The 20,381-nt window shown below is 36.3% G+C and overlaps 1 protein-coding gene and 1 pseudogene across 1 annotated transcript; one reads left to right on the top strand and one right to left on the bottom strand.

Moving 5' to 3' along the window:
- Window positions 1-10,323: 10,323 nt before the first annotated feature.
- On the bottom strand, window positions 10,324-10,668 carry LOC120186468 (serine/arginine-rich splicing factor SC35-like). Its single transcript, XM_039190375.1, has one exon. The coding sequence runs from the start codon at window positions 10,666-10,668 to the stop codon at window positions 10,324-10,326; it is 345 nt and encodes a 114-aa protein (XP_039046306.1).
- A 6,823-nt stretch (window positions 10,669-17,491) lies between these two features.
- On the top strand, window positions 17,492-18,974 carry LOC120186467 (annotated as a pseudogene).
- Window positions 18,975-20,381: the final 1,407 nt, after the last annotated feature.

Here is a 20,381-nt window from a genome sequence, read left to right as displayed (position 1 = left end):
TCATTGAATTTTTAGCTTAACAGATGGCTTTATACAAATTTTAGATGTATCCGTACATTGGAGGTGCATCGTGCAATGTCATTATATAGTATATGTTCTTGGGAAGTGCTTAATAATCCCTTTCTCTAATTCTTCTTCTCTATTAATCCAGCATTGCCATTGCGACTAAGGGAAAGAAACCCATCTCAACAACTTTTTCATCTTGTTCCGGGGAAAGTGCTACATCGGAAACCTTGTCCAGACCGGCGCTTTGGAAGACTTCTTTCATATGTTCATCCATCCTTTTCATCTCATCAATATCGACCGCGGCCAAAGCATGAGCTGACCCCTCGAGACTCATGGTAGCATCTCCAGTAGAGATTCTATACTCTTGGATGAATGCAGCGAGCCGCGACATAATCTCGGGGGATGATGCTATTTTCTTCACGACATCTGGCTTTATCAATCCGGTGTTTACCATCGACATCATGGGGAGGAAGAAACTGAATTCGATAGCTTCTTCTTCTTCTCTCGGGGAAAGTGCTATATCGAGAGCTCTCACGTTCAGACTAGCGCTTCCAAAGGCTTCCTTGACGTGTTCGCACATCTTCTTTATCGCGTCGGCGTCTGCTTCGGCTAATGTAGAAGTTATACACTTCGAATTCACCGTAGCATCTCCGACAATAATTTTATACACTTGAATGGCTCTAGCAAGCCACAACTTAATCTCAAGGGACGATGCTATTTTCCTCACAACATCGGGTTTTACTAATCCCGCCTCAAGGAAACTGAGTTCAATAGATTTTTCTTCTTCTTCCGGAGAAAGTGCTACATTGAGAATCTTATTGTTCCAAAAGGCACTTTCAATTGCTCTTTGGAAATCTCCACCTATGTTCTTTATATCACCAGTATTTACATCAATCAATGTAGAATCTGTCTCCTTCCTACTCTCGATACAATCTCCTATGAAACTTAACCCGTTTAACCCATTTATAACAAGACCGTTGGCTCGCTCTTCTTGTCCAATCACAAACTGGATTGAAAGCACCAGAGCCAATTGAAATACAACTAAACTCATACGTGCCATCCTTTTATTTTTTTTTAAAGGTTAAGCTGAAAAACAATAAGTTTTTGGCAGTTGCAGCGTATGAATAGAAATAAATCGAAATTTAAAGAGTTTAAAATAAGATATTTGCGGCTAATTTAAGGGTTTGTTAATAAATTTCATAATGGCCATACACTTGTATTCTTAGAATAGATAGGAAACATAATTCAAGGGTTTGTTGACTGGTTTTATAACTCCGATAATTCGATTAAAATAATTTTGATAATTTTAAAAATTCAATTAAAAGGTTTTGATAATAATATGAATCATAATAGAATAATTTATTCACAATATGAAAATTCATGCAATATTTATGAATATCCAACAGCTGCGGAGCCGACGAGATGGGCCACAAGCGGTGCTCGTGTGGCGAGCAGTGCAGTTGCAATTCAAGTACATGCAACAAGAATGAAGCCGACAGAACTGGAAAGATTCATTACAAATAGTAGAGTAGAATCACAAAGCAACCTCACAACACTGTGGGCACGCAAAGCCACTCCCAGACACAAAACAAAAGGCAACTCGATGATGTACAACACAACACTAAACTAAGCAAACACCAACAATAAGGTACTACCACCTAGGATGGGTGTAGTCATATATCCCTGCTGTTGACAATCTCCTTGGCTAAGAACAATTGCTTCCTGAGACTTGTAAAGTCTCTACAAACCTCTTCAACCAAGCTACAGACCTACCTGAAATAGCAGCTCTTCAAGACATGAAACATGAAGTTAATGCAGCTTGCTCTTCAAAACGACGAATTTGATATGGACCTAAAAACCAGCAACCAACGCCACGCTTTAACATAGTACTCAATAATTGAATCTAACACTACAACAAATCACTGCAAAATGCTCTTTCTCCTGCTCGAACAAAATATTTGGCGCACTAAATCAACATGTCAAAACGATTTTTATTTTATTTTATTAAAAAAAATCAAAGGTTTAATTTCTTAATTAATGATTAAAGAGTGTGATTTTAAAAAATCTCGCTTCTAAAATTTGGTATTCCCTTTTAAAAAGTAAAAAATGTATGGCTCGAGGAGTCATCACCAATCCTTGATTAGAATGTGATTGGACATTATCCTTAATTCAATTATTCGATCGAGTAAAGTTATGCTTGTGAGGACTTCATTCATATTATGCAAAAGTGATATTATGCGTTCTATAAATTTTCCACTTACATACATATTAAAGTGATTAATAATATTTTTATTTAGGTTAAGTAATATATATGTAACCATGTCACAACAGTTCGGGTGCAAAAATGGCCACAACAAAAATTAAATAGGTTAAGTAATATGTATGTGTGCTGATATTTTCTGCCCCATTTCGTTTGCATGCATCGGGGAGCCTCTGTCATTGTCAAGGGAATGTGGCAGAGGGGGCATACGGCTGGCGGAGGCAAGGACTTTGTCGTGTTGCTGGTGGTGCACATGACGTGTATCTTACGCCCGGGCATCGAACGGCTAGCCTCCTTGAATGAATCTGGACCTTTGGATCACTGATTGGACCCAACGACTGTAGCATATTGGCGGCGACAGCAACATTCCAGGGTAAACAAACCCTAGATCGAATCAAATCTGGCCATTAGACCCATTCTTCATCCGACGTTCGAGGCTTGGCGGCGCTGGGACTCTCTTCCGAAACCTAGCTCCATTGGGTTCCAATATGCAGACTCGTCACTGATTGGGCCTACTTTAGTTGGCCCATTTGCTTCGGCTTTGTAAAGTGTGGACTGGACTTAAAAAAACAAAAAATAAAGGTTAGAATACTGTTTTAAACTATGTATGTATTTACTATTAATAGTTTAATTTAATACATATAATTATGCTCGATTTACACTACTACTAATATATATACTTATGTGGACATGTATCACCCATAACATTATCTATCCATATAAATAAATATATAAGTCACAATATAACCATATATATATATATTAATATAATATATATATATATATATATATATATAGACACACGTACAACTAGTGAAGGTAACTAACAACTAACTCATATATAAACAAAATTAATAATTAAACTAATTAATAAAATATGTATATGCATGTAAATGCGGATGTGACTTAAAAACTCTGGACAAATTGAGTATATGCACAACAAATATAATAACCACTATCTGCCAAATTCACCCTTCATCACCTTCTATGCAACAAAAAAGATTAACATTGGGTCCAAAATTTGCCACCGATTTATAACCCGACTATGACCTAAAATCAAAATCAAAACATGACCCCTGTCCAACACCCCATAAAATAAGAATCTAACAAATTACCCGAAAACTGATTTCTTCGAACTCAAAATCTTTTAAAGTGAATTCAAGATGAACAAAATCCTTAGTAATCTCTTCTTCTTTACCTATGAACTTGTTGAAAAGTCAACATAGAAGTGGCCAAATTGATGGCAAATTTCGGTGGAAAGTGTGCACAATAAATGCACCAAAATTAGCTGAAAATTTGGCACCAAAAGTAGTTGGAAAATGTTGAATTTTGGACAATGGTAGAATCATATTTTTAGCCATTGTAATTTATGGTATTTACAAATTAGTCTTTAAGTTTCAACTATAAATACCCTAGCTCATTTTAGCTTCAAAACCATCCCAAAGCATTCTAGCTTTCTTCCAATACTAGAGAGAATTTAGAGAGTTTCTTGAGAGTTGTTTTCTCCTTTTTATCAAGAGAGAATTATCATTGTTTTCTCTTTGGTAGATCGAGAGAAGTTGTAATTCCTATTTTCTTATAGTGAAATTCTTCTACCGTTGCACGTGGTTTTTACCCTATATTATTTAGGGGTTTTCCACGTAAATTTTGTGTCTCTTTTATCTTCATTTTTATTTTCTCAAATTATCAGTTGAGATTTTGCTCTATCCGATAGCCGTCTTCTGCAACAATTGATATCAGTGCCAGATTTGAGTGTGTAATATCTGCTTATTGTCTTTTTGGTTGTCACCAAAAGGTGGATCCTCCAACATAAGAAAGTAAGAAGTTATTACCCATTCTTTGAAGGTTCCAGAGAACTATTCACGATAGTGAAATAGTGGGAGCTATCCGTAAAAGAAGCTATGACAACGAAATTTGATATTGAAAAATTCAATGAGAGAAATTTCTCATTGTGGAAATTGAAGATGAAGGTCATCCTAAGGAAAGACGGTTGTCTAGCAGCTATCAGTGAAAGGCCGGTGGATTTCACAGATGACAACAAATGGATCGAAATGGACGAGAATGCTATGGCAAACTTTCATCTAGCATTAGTAGATGAAGTATTGTCAAGCATCGAGGAGAAGAAGACAACTAAGGAGATATGGGATCATCTCACCAAATTGTACGAGGCCACATCGCTGCACAATAAAATTTTCCTTAAGAGAAAATTGTACACTCTCCGTATGCCAGAATCTACTTCAGTGACGGAGCACTTAAATACACTGAACACTTTATTTTCTCAGCTTACATCCTTAAGCTGTAAAATAGGAGAACAAGAACGCGCTGAACTTCTACTTCAAAGTCTACCGGATTCGTATGATCAACTCATCATCAACTTGACAAACAGTAATGCCACTAGTCTAGTCTTCGATGACGTTGCAGCTGTTGTTCTACAAGAAGAAAATCGGCGCAAGAACAAGGAAGACAGACAAGTAAATCTGCAACAAGCAGAAGCATTGAAAACGATGACAACAATGAGAGGGAGATCAACAGAACGTGGCCAAAGCAGCAGTCACAAACATGGTAGATCGAAGTCGAGGAGCAAGAAGAATTTAAAGTGCTACAACTGTGGAAAGAAGGGTCACTTGAAGAATGATTGTTGGAGTCTAAATAAAAACTCCAACCCACAAGGCAATACCGCAAACACTTCAGATGATGGAGATGCTCTATGTTGTGAAGCGTCAACCACCGTGGAAGACAAAAAGATTTGCAGATATATGACTCATTGATTCGGGAGCAACATATCACATGACCTCAAGAAGAGAATGGTTCCATCATTATGAACCTGTCTTAGGAGGATCTGTGTATAGTTGCAATGATCATGCCTTAGAGATCATTGGTGTGAGAACCATCAAATTGAACATGTATGATGGAACAATTAAAGTTGTTCGAAATGTGCGGCACGTGACAGGCCTGAAGAAAAATTTATTATCCTACGGATTGTTGGATAATAATGCAAGCAAGATTGAAACACATAAAGGAATCATGAAGGTGTTCCGTGGAGCGCTTGTGGTGCTGAAAGGTGAAAAGATAGCTGCAAACTTGTACATGCTGAAGGGAGAGACTTTGGTAGAAGTAGAAGCCTCTGTTGCCTCATGTAGTTCAGATTCGACAATGCTATGGCATCAGAAACTTGGACACATGTCAGAACAAGGAATGAAAGTCCTTGTGGAGAAAAAGCTACTTCCAGGCTTAACAAGGTATCACTTACCTTGTGTGAGCATTGCATAACAAGTAAGCAGCACCGGTTGAAATTCAATGCGTCAAATTCTAGAGGCAAAAGTGTTCTAGAATTGGTTCACTTTGACGTATGGCAAGCACCGGTTACATCCCTAGGTGGAGCAAAATACTTTGTCTCATTTATTGATGACTACTTTAGGAGATGTCAGATGTGCCCTATTAAGAAGAAGTCAGATGTGTTTTCAACTTTCAAAAACTTCAAAGCGCGGGTGGAACTTGATTCTGGAAATAAGATCAAGTGTTTCAGAACAGATAATGGAGGAGAATACACAAGCGAAGAATTTGATGACTTTTGCAGGAAATAAGGCATCAAAAGACAGTTCACAGTGGCGAACAATCCTCAATAAAATGGAGTGGCAGAGCGGATGAACAGAACCTTGTTAGAAAGAACAAGAGCAATATTGAGGGATGCAGGCCTAGAAAAATCATTATGGGCAGAAGCAGTCAATACCGCTTGTTATTTGGTGGATCGAGCTCCATCAACTGCAATAGAGCTGAAGACACCAATGGAGATGTGGACTGGTAAACCAGCTGATTATTTAAACCTCCATGTATTTGGAAGTATTGTGTACGTGATGTACAACTCCCAAGAAATTTCAAAGCTAGATCCAAAATCCAGGAAATGCAAATTCTTTGGGTATGCTGATGATGTAAAGGGGTATCGTTCGTGGGATCTCACTGCCCGCAAAGTGATCATCAGCAGGGATGTTATCTTTGTAGAAGATAAACTACAAAGAAAAGAAGATGATGATAGCGCTAAAAAGTCAGAGACTACACAAATACATGTGAAAAATGAGGTTGAACAAGGAGATTATTCTGAAGTAGAACCAGCATATGATGAATAAGAACCAGAGAGTTCTGAAGCTCCAACAACTCATCAATCAGATTGTGTGAGAAGACGTCCCAATTGGTACTCAGATTATGTTATAGAAGGCAATATTGCATACTGCCTTTTAACAGAGGACGGTGAGCCATCAACATACCAGGAGGCAATAAACAACTCAGATGTTTCACTGTGGATGATGGAGATGCAAGAGGAAATTGAAGCTCTTCATAAAAATAATACATGGGACCTTGTGCCACTACCACAAGGAATGAATCCAATTGGTAACAAATGGGTCTTCAAAATCAAGCGAAATGGTGACGATCAAGTTGAGAGGTATCGTGCAAGACTGGTGGTCAAAAGATATGCTCAAAAAGAATGTGTTGATTTCAATGAAATATTTTCTCCTGTGGTTCGACTAACAACAGTTCGAGTAGTTTTGGCAATGTGTGCTACATTGAACTTACATCTAGAGTAGCTAGATGTTAAAACAGCTTTTTTTCATGGAAATCTTGAAGAAGAGATTTATATGCTCCAGCCTGAAGGTTTTAAAGAAAAAGAAAAAAAGAAATTGGTTTGCAGGTTGAATAAATCTCTGTACGGTCTAAAGCAGGCGCCGAGGTGTTGGTATAAGAGATTTGATTCCTTCATTATGTGCCTTTGATACAACAGACTTAATGCAAACCCTTGTGCTTATTTCAAGAGGTCTGGTGATAACGATTTTGTTATATTACTGTTATATGTGGATGACATGTTGGTTGTAGGACCCAACAAAGATCATATTGAAGAATTGAAGGCACAACTGGCTAGGGAATTTGAAATGAAGGACTTGAGATCAGCAAACAAGATTCTAGGGATGCAAATTCACAGAGACAGAAGTAATAGGAAGATTTGGCTTTCACAAAAGAATTACTTGAAGAAGATCTTGTCACGATTCAGCATGCAAGATTGTAAGCCAATTTCTATCCCTCTTCCTATTAACTTCAAATTTTCCTACAGTATGAGTCCTAGCAGTGAAGAAGAGAGGATGGAGATGTCTCGAGTACTGTATGCATCGACAGTGGGAAGTTTAATGTTCACTATGATATGCACAAGACCAGACATTGCACAAGCAGTGGGAGTGGTTAGTCGGTACATGGCGAATCCAGGCAAAGAGCATTGGAATACAGTAAAGAGGATCCTGAGATACATTAAAGGGACCTCAAATGTTGCATTATGTTACGGATGATCAAACTTACTAATAAATGGGTATGTAGATTCTGACTATGCAGGGGATTTGGATAAAAGCAAATCTACTACAAGATATGTGTTCAAAATTGCTGGTGGAGCTGTAAGCTGGGTTTCAAAATTGCAGTCAGTTGTGGCTACGTCCACAACAGAAGCAGAATATGTAGCAGCTACACAAGCCAATAAAGAAGCAATTTGGTTGAAGATGCTATTGGAGGAGCTTGGGCACAATCAAGAGTATGTCTCTATGTTTTGTGATAGTCAAAGTGTCTTGCATCTAGCAAGGAATCCAACATTTCATTCAAGGAAAAAGCACATACGAGTTCAATACCATTTCATTCATGAAAAGGTGGAAGAAGGGACGGTAGATATGCAGAAGATCCACACTAAAGACAATATAGCAGATTTTCATGACGAAGGCGATCAATACCGATAAATTTACCTGGTGTCGATCCTCCTGTGGTCTGTCAGAGACGTAAGCAACATAAAGGTATAAGGTAGAAAGAATGGTGTGAAGATATGATTATTACAATCAAATCTTCAAGTGGAAGATTGTTGAAAAGTCAACATAGAAGTGGCCAAATTGATGGCAAATTTCGGTGGAAAGTGTGCACAATAAATGCACCAAAATTAGCTGGAAATTTGGCATCGAAAGTAGCTGGAAAATGTTGAATTTTGGACAATGGTAGAATCATATTTTTAGCCATTGTAATTTAGGGTATTTACAAATTAGTCCTTAAGTTTCAACTATAAATACCCTAGCTCATTTAGCTTCAAAATCATCCCAAAGCATTCTAGCTTTCTTCCCAATACTAGAGAGAATTTAGAGAGTTTCTTGAGAGTTGTTTTCTCCTTTTTATCAAGAGAGAATTATCATTGTTTTCTCCTTGGTAGATCGAGAGAAGTTGTAATTCCTATTTTCTCATAGTGAAATTCTTCTACCGTTGCCCGTGGTTTTTACCCTATATTATTTAGGGGTTTTTCACGTAAATTTTGTCTCTTTTATCTTCATTTTTATTTTCTCAAATTATCAGTTGCGATTTTGCTCTATCCAATAGCCGTATTCCATAACAGAACTGAGGTGCCCTTAGCAATTCACACAGTAAAACATACACACAGCACCCAAACCACACTCAATATAAACAACATACCCGATTTAAGAGAGCAAAACACTAGCCGAATTAAGGACCACAGACTAACCGACCGTCACCAAGCTTAAGTTATGCAAACATAAAGATAACCAGCTATGGAACGTTCCACCAATACTATACTACTCAAACTGGTGCATAAGATTAAAACAAACTAAAACAAGACCAACCTCACTAATTAGCTAAAGAAACCACCAAAATTGAGAAGGATAGCACCTGTTCAAACTTCATTGGTTTTCATCCTGAGCTACTGTCCTTTCTTCATAACCATCATTGGCCTTCTTTATTCCCTCACCTGCAGTCCTAGCAAATCTCAAAGCCAAAACAACCGACCATGGAATTTTCATCACAACCCAATAACCGTGTTGCATTCAACTTCACAAGGTTAACCGCTAAACTCGGACTTCCACCAATAAAATTTTCAACATCATCTCCCGTCCACCTAAACTACACAAAAAATGTAAATTCAAACACCACTAAGAAGGAACGATCACCACATAATCAATCCGAACTTCAAACACCACTAAAAGTTTACACCCACTGACAATTTACCATTTCGCCCAAGTCCACAAATATTCCAGCCAATAAACTATCTACTTTGGATCTTTCCTACCTCCCACTCGACCAAGGTGTAAAAGAATTTAACCAACATTGATTAAATAACCTCTTTAGAACTTAAACCCAAAGCTAAAATATCAACATCCGAAACCTACAAACAACCAGCGACTAAACTCCTAAACCTTGATTAAAGCGAAACTTACACAACTCCCCTTAATTATGAGTTCTCAACAGCAACCGCAGTGCCCCTATTTTTAGTAACCACACCGATTCCCCTTATAACCACAATAGAAACCTCATTTAGCCAAAGATAGACCCACACCAACTCACACCTACAGAACAATCAACATACCTCCAACGACACCAATTTCTTCAGCGCTTCACTTTCATTTCCAATTATCTGATGAGCTATTATGACCTGCACTTCCAATCTCCGCATCTTCCTTGTCATTTACAACCACCTTAGACTTATTTTACACTGAATCATTCGTTTTAATCAGTGAATTGTCCACCATTCTTACCATTAGCGTCCAGACACCAAATCTCAAATTTCCGATTACAATATCCACTACTTCATCAATTCGGGAATCGACAGAAGTGGTCACCATTCATATTCTCGCCAATAAGCCTCAAATCTTCCCCTCTAACTAGCCAATCTCCTCAGCGTAATTTCGTTCCAGCATTGTAAAGGAATTCCTGATAATTCGATCTACACTACTCTTTCCTTCTTACTAGATACTTCTGTCGACAAAGTTATATCCTCAAAAATCTCCTTAAGATACGACCATTGAAGGTTTTCAAGCAAGATGAATAAGTCTTAATCTTCTGTGGTAAGCAGGAATGATTTCCCGCATAATCTCTGAACCTTAATCTCTCCCAAGCCCCATTTGTTTAATCTATCAACAATACTTCCAGCGCTGCACACAGAAGCCATGGTACCCACCAAACATCTTCTCAATTTTCTCACTTCCTCTTCGTGAACATGACCCACCACTTCCTTCCTTCCCGAAGCCCCCCGACTCTTAATCTCCCCTTGGGCTTTCTCCACCAGCATAGAAGCATCCTTTTTTTGGATTCCATACCATCTTTCTTCTCACAGATTTTTCCTTCGAATCTCTTATACTATACTTAGCTAACTTCACTGAAATCCGCTTGCCAAATATTTTGAGCCCATTCAATCTTTCAATAATCCTCGCTGCCTCCATCTCGTTCCCAACTCTTACAAATGAAAACCTTGTACCTGCACGACTCCGTTTCCTAGCAATGAAAACACTATGTTCCTCTCCTTGTCTTCCTACAACATGCCATAATCCCTTCCAATGGATTGCCTCAGGTAGATTGTCCACGAACAGAGTGACGGTACCCATTCGATTTTTTTCAGATACTCGACTATTAAAATTTATAAAATGATCATTTTTATTAAAAAAATTAATGTTAGTCTAAGCTAGACATTAAAATGTTGACTGAGATATGTTAAAATATAATCTCAAACAACTATCATATTTTAGTCAACATGTTAATGTCTAACTCATAAGACCATTAAATTTTCAACTAAAAAAGATAAATTTGTTAATGTCCAACTCATAAGACCATTAAATTTTCACCTAAAAAAGATAAATTTGGAACATATGAATAGTCGAATGATTATTTTATAATTTTTAATAGCCAAGAACTCAACAAAATAGCGCCTGAAGGACAAGTTTATAACTTTTAATAATCAGATAACTCAAGAAAGTAGTTCCTATAATTAAAGGACTATTTATGTACTTTGTTCTTTTGTTTTTATATAATTTTTAAATAAATAAAAGAGCTAATATTAATCATCTAATTACTGAATACATGTTTAATAATATTTAAGGTAAATTATATTAATGGTCTTTAAACTATTAAGGCACTTTCATTTTGGTCATTGAACTTTTAGAACTTGCATTACAATCATTAAAATTTCAATTTACTTTCATTATGATCATTGTCGTTAGTGTTGTTAACAAATATTGACATAACATGTGAAATTTTTCTTATGAAAAAACCTAAGATTGAAAGGTTTTTTTGAGGAGGTTGAACCAAAGAAAAGAGAAAGAAGAGTAAAAAAAAGACAAAGAAAGGAGAAACAACTTAACAACGACGAAAAAAAAGGAAGGGGCGATCATGTTCGAATTGCTCCATTCATCGAAAACTCAATTTTTAGGATAGTGAATTAAAAAATAAGATTTTTGAGGAAGAGGACTCCAGGTTAGCAGGTTATAATAGAAGCTAACTACAACGATGGTAATAAAAGTGAATTAAAAGTTTAGTGATTATAATACAAGTTTTAAAAGTTTTATGATTAAAATAAACCTTGCTAAAACTCAGTGACTGCCAATATAATATATATATATATATATATATATATATATTGAACAATCCTAACAATATTATCTATAAGCTCATTATATTTTCGCTAGCTATCAATTATGAATAAAATTGAAAGAGTATTAGAATATACTTTAAAGTATATTTATAGTTTCATATTTTTAATTAAATTTTAAATATTTTATAATCATTCCAATAATATTATCATAAATATAAATAACACAATAATAGAGCCTTCTCTATTATAAATTCTAATGAGACACTAATTGAACTTTCAATTTATTGTATGACTTTTTAGTTTAACAGATGGCTTTATACAGCTTTAGATGTATCCGTACATGTTGTATGAGAAAGTGATTCATGATCTCTTTACTAATTCTTCTTCTTTTAATTCAGCGTCTGCCATTGCAACCAAGGGTAAGAAACCGATCTCGATAATTTTTTCGTCCTGTTCGGAGGAAAGTGCTACATCGGAAACCTTGTCGTCGAGACCAGCGCTTTGGAAGACTTCGTTCATCTGTTCTCTCAACTTTTGCATGTCCTCGATATCGACTTCGAATGAAGTAGGAGCTGCCCCTCGAGACTCATGGCAGCATCTTCCAAAGCTTTTATACTCTTGAACGAATGTAGCTAGCCGCGACATAATCTCGGCGGATGATGCTATTTTCTTCACGACATCGGTCTTTATCATTCCTACATTTACCATCGACATCATGGGGAGGAAGAAACTAAATTCGATAGCCTCTTCTTCTTCTTCCGGGGAAAGTGCCACATCGAGAGCTTTCGCCTTCAGATTGGCATTTCCGAAGGCTTCCATGACGTGTTGGCACATCTTCTTTATCGCATCGACATCTGCATCTGCTAATGTAGAGACTATACACTTCGAATTCAACGCAACACCTCCGACAGTGCTTTTATACACTTGAATGGCCCTAGCGAGCATCAACTTAATCTCAATGGAGGATGCTATTTTCTTCACGACATCGGGTTTTACAAATCCCGCCTCAAGAAAACTAAATTCAATAGATTTTTCTTCTTCATCTTCAGGGGAAAGTTGTACATTGTGAATCTTACTTTTCCCAAAGGCTTTTTGGATATCTCTACCTATTCTTTTAAAATCATCAGAATTTAGGGTAATCAAGGCAGAATATCTCTCCTTCACCTCCTCAATGATGTCTGTGTTAAAACCTAATCCATTATCGTGCCCTATCACAGACTGGATTGAAAGCACTAGAGCTAATTGAAATACAACTAAACCCATATGTGCCATCCTTTTATTCTTTAAAAGGTTAAGCTAAAAAGCAATAAATTTTGGCAGATGCAGCATATGAATGGAAATGAATCTAAATTTAAAGAGACTAAAATGAGATATTTACTGCTAATTCAAGGGTTTGTTAATTGGATGACCATACATTTGTTTTCTTAAAATATTTAATAAAATATTATAAGGAAACGTAATTCAAGGGTTTGTTGATTGGTGACCATGCACTTGTATTCTTAAAATATATAAGAAATATTATAATGAAACATAATTCAAGGGTTTGTTGATGGGTTTCGTAACTATCAAGTTCCAATTGATGATGTGATTTAAACGATCTTTATAATTTGAACATATCGTATATGTAATTGTATTTAAATTAATATATTATTACGTAAAATATCATATAAATTTATACTATTTCTTATAAAAATGATTAATTATATAAAATGTATGATGATGACACAACATAAATTTTTAATTAAATTTTATAAAAAAATATAATAAGAAAAGAATACAAACACGATATTTGTATATATTATTATATCAAAATTTATTATTAATAAAAATTATACACTCATGACATTACAGTATACATATCAAGTATGTTTCAAACCTATTACTTATTAAATCAAAACGTATACCTTATAATAGCATGCATGCTATTTCACTGAAAGCCATGCAATTCGCATGGTTTCTATGCATAAATCATCTATCCGTTAGTTGATATCATCGGCTGATATAGGATGACATATTTTTATTAATTCACTAGTTAATATATTTGTGATTCGAATCGATTTTATATTGATTCTTAGTGATGGTGTTGGGCGTAAAACTATGATGACTTTTTGTTGGTTGATATACAAAATGGATAGGGTTGGTTAACAATAGATTTAACTCATATAGGTAGAGAGTTATAGATGCTTAAGGCTATTTCTACGAAAACAGTCTTCTGGGTTATTCGCAGGAGGCTTTGATGTTCAGGTATAAATATTTTAAGGGCATTTGCAGAGGTACAACTGTAATCAATTTATTAATCAAATTAGTTTGAACGTTGTTGTACAAAAATTAATTATGAAGATGATTTTTGAACTCAAGTTCCTCTACTCAAAATAATTAATTTAAACATTTAATCTTTGTTTGAAAAAAATTCGATATCTTATCGTACTAAATCAACTGATAATAGATATTAAATTTGTATCAATAAAACTCAGCCATGGTCAGGAGGATAAGTAGCTCCGGAAATGGAGAAGAAAATGATAGCAAGAGTGTGGGAAGATATTAGTCTTTATTAGCAGCGTGTGCCTTATAGTTGAATCTCCATTATAATTCAAAACCAAACCCCACTCACCATAGCTACTCTTTGTTAGACCATGAAGAAAAGAGCTGGAAATAATAATAGCTTTGCTGTGCTGGCATTGCATCTGTTAGAGAAATCTGATGTGCTGGCATGATATCAAATTTATTAGGGTTTGTTGCATGGTTATTCACACTTTATGCGTGTAATATCTTCTATATAAGGGAGTCATCTCTGAATATTTATCATATATTCTAGTCATGGCAATGTCGACTAAACTCAATGACAGCACTGAGTGTGAAAACGAGTTCTATTACTCCCAGAGACAACAACGGCTTCGAGCGGCTGTTTTGAGAGCCAACCATGGGTTAGTTTCAGTAGCTTTGTCGTTAATCGGCGTTGGCTCAGTTGAAAAAGATATCAAATCCATGATCCTAGCCGGTTTCGCCGGTTTGGTGGCCCGTGCATGCAGCATGGCCTTCTTTATTGGATATTGCACAACTATGTTTCAATTCACAAAAGAGTTCATCCACTAATAAAAACCCTTTTGAACTGGTCCTCATATGGTGGATGAGACTTCTCAAGGAAGATGCTCTTGTGCCTCAAACTTTATAGGGGAGTGGAAGCAAAATACTGAGATTGCCAAAGCTTACTTGGAGAAAGCAGCGAAGCATATGAAGAAATGTACAGATCGTGATAGAAGGGATTTGCATTTTCGGGTTGGAGATTTGGTGCTAGTCAAGTTGATGCAATAACAACATATATTCTTACGCCAGAAGGATCGCCGCTTGGTGCGCAAATATGAAGGTCAGATCTCGATAGTAGCGAAAGTGGGGAATATTTCGTACAAAGTTGACCCTCCTGTTTGGATGAGAGTTCACCAAGTCTTCCATGTGAGCAACTTGAAGCCCATGTCGATCCCAATGATGACAATCAAAGTCAGTCTGCCAAGGAGTCGATTTGTACGCAACCACCTTCACAGCGTCATGTTGATGAGATTCTTACAGGTATAGTGGTTAAGATGGACGAAAAGAAAAGACGGGAGTATCTAATCAAGTGAGGAGGTCTTGTTCATGAAGAGAACAGTTTGGAGAGAGAGTATGACCTCAGGGCGTTCAAACAAAAGATCGAAGAGTTTCAGGCAGTGCAGTCGACGAGGGCGTCGACAAGTTATGTGGGGGAAATGTCGTGGTTGTCCCTTTTATGGGGCCACAACCGGGTAGGTACGCCGAGACCAACCATGTATAGGGCCTATTGGTAGGGTAGAATTAGCTTGTTCTCTTTTCAAGCATTTCAATGTTTTAGGTAGAGAATGGGAGTATGACATACAATCCTCAGTTTGAGCATTTTAATGTCTACAGGTAACATTTCTTTTATTTTGTTTTCTCATATATGTAGGGGATGGACAACCGACAAAGTTTGGGCTGATCCACAGGTAAAGATATGTGTCTTGTGAACACCATCGAGGGCTGCTCCTACGGCCTAGTCGATGGTGTGGGTGAGTCTTCTATAACCCGATGTTATTTTCCGTTAATAAAATATTTTTCCCTTCGGAGAAGTCCGAGGCCGACTGTGTGCATCCGCTATGCCCCACGATCTCGGTCTTTGGTCGAAGGACCTAGTTACAACAAATATCAAACCCGATTTGTGTTAGTGTTTGATCAAATATATGAGATTAAGGCTGAATTAGTGGGGAAGCGTCCATTTCGAGTGTCGTACGGATTAGCAACCGAACCAACTAAGCTAACCTAAGTTCGTGACACATTGTTCGCCATTACGTGTTTATATGCGAAGGCGTCTCACGATTTGGCACCGCAAGCGATCTTGGCATTGAAGAGTCTGCTAAGGCTTGATAAGAGTTCAAGAGCAGCAGCAACCGATGCAACTTCCAAGTGATCTCATGGTTTTGCTTGTGCAAGTAATGGATGTGTGCATAGTTAAGCCCAGGGATCATTCTGTAGTGTAATTTACAATGTGGAAAACCAATTTTACTACTATTGGTTTAGTATATTTATCATCATCGAAATTGTATAGAGTGATTTTTATCATTTGCAAGATCTCGAATAGGATGCTTGTGGATTGCTGATTGCTTAAGATGTGTGGTTTTGTTTTGAACCAGTTTGGATTGAGGATTTAAGACATTGTCTTGCAATCTTTAATAGCTATACTATATGATTTTATGCTTTGAGCACTGCATAGACATACAGTACTAGTTGTTAAGAGACTCTGTGCCTGTTGAATTTGCAGTTCTGAGTAGGCTGTTATTGTTATGCTTAGTCTGTCCGAGATCTTTATATTTGCATTGTCTTTGTAACTAGAGAGTTAAGACTCTTGCGGTTTCAGCATTAACATTGTGCTCTGGAGCAACTTCCCAAGCATCCGTTACTTGGTTTGCTTCTGATCATGTTACATTATGAAGATCTAAAGCATGGGTTCTGCTATGGATCATCTGGCGAACAAGAAGAATCGAGACCTCCGCATAATTCTTTCTAGCATGTGACGGTCTCGATTTTCTTTTTGTGTGGTTCGGCATTAACATTGTGCTTTGGGGCATCCTCTCACGCAATTGTTACTCGGCTTGCTCATAATCATGTTACATTATAGAGATCTAGAGCAGTGTTTCTGTTATGGATCATCCGATGAATGAAAAGAATCGAGACTTCCGCCCGGTTCTTACTAGTGCACGACTGAGGGACGACCTCGATTTTCTTTTTGTGTGGTTCACTATCGAATCAATACGAATTAGACTTGGATTCGTATGATTCAGCAGATGATGACTCGGATGAAACGAGGACACTTTCATATTTATTTTGTTCTTCAATTGTTCTATTCGCATTCTCCTTAGCACTATATGTTTTGTAAACATAATGTATGCACTAGAACATAACAGATTGTAGACAGATTGATTAAAGTCACAAGGCCTTTTCCCATCGTTTGACCCATCATGTCTACTTGGGCTTTTGCATGTTTGTCTTTCTATGTGCGGTTATGATTATATAAAAAGCTTAACATTGACCCATATTTGTATTTTTATATTCAAATTTGTAATATTTGTTGAACATAAATAAATAAAACTCAACCACTTATAATTATCCAAACTTTTTATTATACTTAAATAATTTAAGTCAACCTAATTCATAATAATACCATGTTTAAAAAAACATTAGAATCGAATCATTGAAGGTTTCCAAATGAAAAGGACAAACAGTAAGGAACAAGTAGATTATGCAGTCAATAATTTAGTTATTGAAAGAACACAAACCGATTTTTTTTCTTTCCTATGATGGCAAAATCAAGTGCCCTTGTTTGTTGCTTTTTATCACTTGAAATATTTCTCAACTCGGTTAGCTGCCATAACCATCTGCTCCCAGAAAACCATGTTGCTTTGTTCATCTTCGGGGATTCAATTCTTGATTCTGGAAACAACAATTATCTCAGCACCATCCCTGATTTTAAAGCCGATTTCTGGCCTTATGGGGAGACCTTCTTCGAATACCCTACCGGTAGATTTTCCGACGGCCGTTTGATCCCGGATTTTATCGGTAAATATCTTTGGTTCGAGATGATCATATGAATCAACTGAATCAAATTTGCGAACTCGTCGACTTTTGTTGCAGCTGAGTTTGCCGGGTTACTGTTGATTCCAGCATATTTAAACCCGGGGAACTCTAAGTTTACAAATGGGGTGAATTTTGCGTCGGGTGGAGCGGGTGCTCTAGTTGAAACTCATCAAGGATTAGTATGTTTATGTTATTTCATCATTTTTATTTCTTCTTTCTTTGACCTTCAATTACTTTTTGTTTGATTCTCTGAGAGGATTTCCAGAAAACAAAGTAATTTAGTTCCATTAAACGCCAGGTAATAGACTTGGAAACACAAATAAAATACTTCAAGAAAGCTGAGAGATCACTCAGGAAAGAACTCGGTGTTGAAGAGACCAAGAAGCTGTTATTCGATGCTGTTTATTTCATAGGCATTGGAGGCAATGATTACTTGACCAAACCCTCAGGTGTCACAGATGAAGAGTTCGTTTCCATGGTGATCGGCAACCTGACTGCTGCTTTCAATGTAAGTTTCATAAACCTAAAAAACCCAGAAATTCTCACCTCTTTTCGTTCATTTTTCTAAGCTCAAACTTCTTAAAAACCTCAGGAAATATACAAGAAAGGAGGGAGGAAGTTTGGGCTCACTAACATGATGCCGGTTGTTTGCCGTTTTTTAAAGCACAAACTGGGGTCCTTGCATTGTTGAAGTCAATGCACTGGCAAAGCTGCATAATTTAGAGTTCCCCAAAACCCTAAACAAGTTGATGAACCAGCTCGATGGGTTCAAGTATGGCTATTACGATTTCTATGAATCCATTACTGAAAGGTTGCACAACCCTTCAAAATACGGTAATGTTAGCCCAATCTTCTTTATACATCTCATTACAATTTAACCAAAACAGGACGGCATGTTAATGTGGATGACGATGATGATGATGTAAAGGTTTCAAGAAAACAACGGCATGTTGCGGCTCCGGCGAGGGTCGAGGAGTTTACAGCTGCGGAGGGAAGAGAGGGGTATCGGAGTTCGTTTTGTTCGAAAATCCCGACGAGTATCTGTTCTTCGACGCCTATCATTACACGGAGAAGGCTTACGAACAATTCACTGAGTTGATGTGGAATGGAACTGCAGATATCATATGGCCTTACAATCTCAAAACACTGTTTCAAGCTACAATTTCATCTGATCGTTCTCATCAGTTCGTTGTTCAAACTCTGTAATGGCTTCGATTTGCAAAGTTCCATTTCTTTTTAGCGACGAAAATGGTTTTCGTCACTGAAAAGTGGATGATGATGATTTTAATATCTCAATGTTTGGATTTGCTCATCGTTGGGACTGAAAGTTTGCTTTTCCATGCATACCGCACTTTTAGATTCATATCATATTTGTACTTAAATATTTTAATTATTTAGATTATAATTCAAACATGCTTTAGTTTTACATAAATATTCCACGTATAATGCAAATAATTTAAATTATTTTTAAATTTAAAATTTGATATCTGATTTATTTATTGATTGTGTATTGTAGAAACTTATTATAGGGTTTTTCAATTCAATTGATTCGTTCATAACTTCATAATTTAAACCTCTAACCTTTCTTTAGATCCAATGCTTCATTCTTTTAGACCAATTAATTATTGGTTATAATTTACAGGTAATTTAGATATTGCATATAAAATATATCAAGCACGAACCAACCAACTTCAAAAATATTATTATTTCTAGAAGTCTTGAGTTTGAGCATAACATATGTAAAGTTGATTTAATGTGTATTATCAAATGGTTTAAAAAAATTTTAAACATATACTACTTCGTATCTCCTAAACTAATAAAAAAAATATCTTTGAAAGGGGTTAAATAATATTTTATCTTATGGTATTTATTTAAGAAGAAAAGGTTGAAACATGAAAGAATGAGAGGTGGGGTATGCGTGAGAATTGGTGAACTAAAAGTACATTGAGGAGATCCGATCAGTTTCCACGACGTGATAGGTTAGCGTCCCTTGAGCCACGTGGCTCTAAACGGTTGGCCAGAAACTTTGCTCTTCGTAGGTTTCTAGTTACGTGGCCGTGTCAGGTTCACAAGGATTAATTATAAATTTGATCACTCGGTCACTATATAGTTAACATCTTTAAATTAGATGATATATAGATGTAAAACGATGTTCTTTTGGTAGAAATTTTAATTTTCAAAATGAAATCTTTTTTAACATCGTTAACTATTTAACGATAGAGTGATCAAAATAAAGGAGAGTAAAGTTCAATGATAAAAAAATCTAATGTATTAAGTTCAATGAAGAAATTGAAAACTTTTAAAGCTCACTGAATAAAATAGGAGAGATAATAAAGTTTAGTGATGAAATTTTTAATTTACCCGGTTTATAATTTTAAAACTAATTAATTTTAAGGTAAATTATAAATTTGGTATCTAAACTTTACTCTTTCTCTTATTTCATTCATTGTACTTTAAATTTTTTCAATTTCTTCATTGAACTTAACACATTACTTTTCTGGTCACTCGATCATTAAAATGGGTTGTTATATAGATGCAAAACATCATTTTGGTATTTTTTTTAAAACGAAGTCATTTTTTATGCCGTTAACTATTTAAAGTGACCAAAATAGG

The sequence above is a fragment of the Hibiscus syriacus genome, unplaced genomic scaffold, assembly GCF_006381635.1.
Source record: "Hibiscus syriacus cultivar Baekdansim isolate YM2019G1 unplaced genomic scaffold, ASM638163v2 tig00113548_pilon, whole genome shotgun sequence".
In the NCBI taxonomy this organism is placed as follows: Eukaryota; Viridiplantae; Streptophyta; class Magnoliopsida; order Malvales; family Malvaceae; genus Hibiscus; species Hibiscus syriacus.
The sequence above is the reverse complement of the archived record's forward strand: the minus strand, read 5'-3'. Positions and strand labels throughout refer to the sequence as shown.

What these genes read in the sequence shown, in the direction of transcription:
- LOC120186468 (XM_039190375.1), bottom strand. Translation starts at nt 10,668, where the DNA reads ATGGGTACCGTCACTCTGTTCGTGGACAATCTACCTGAGGCAATCCAT.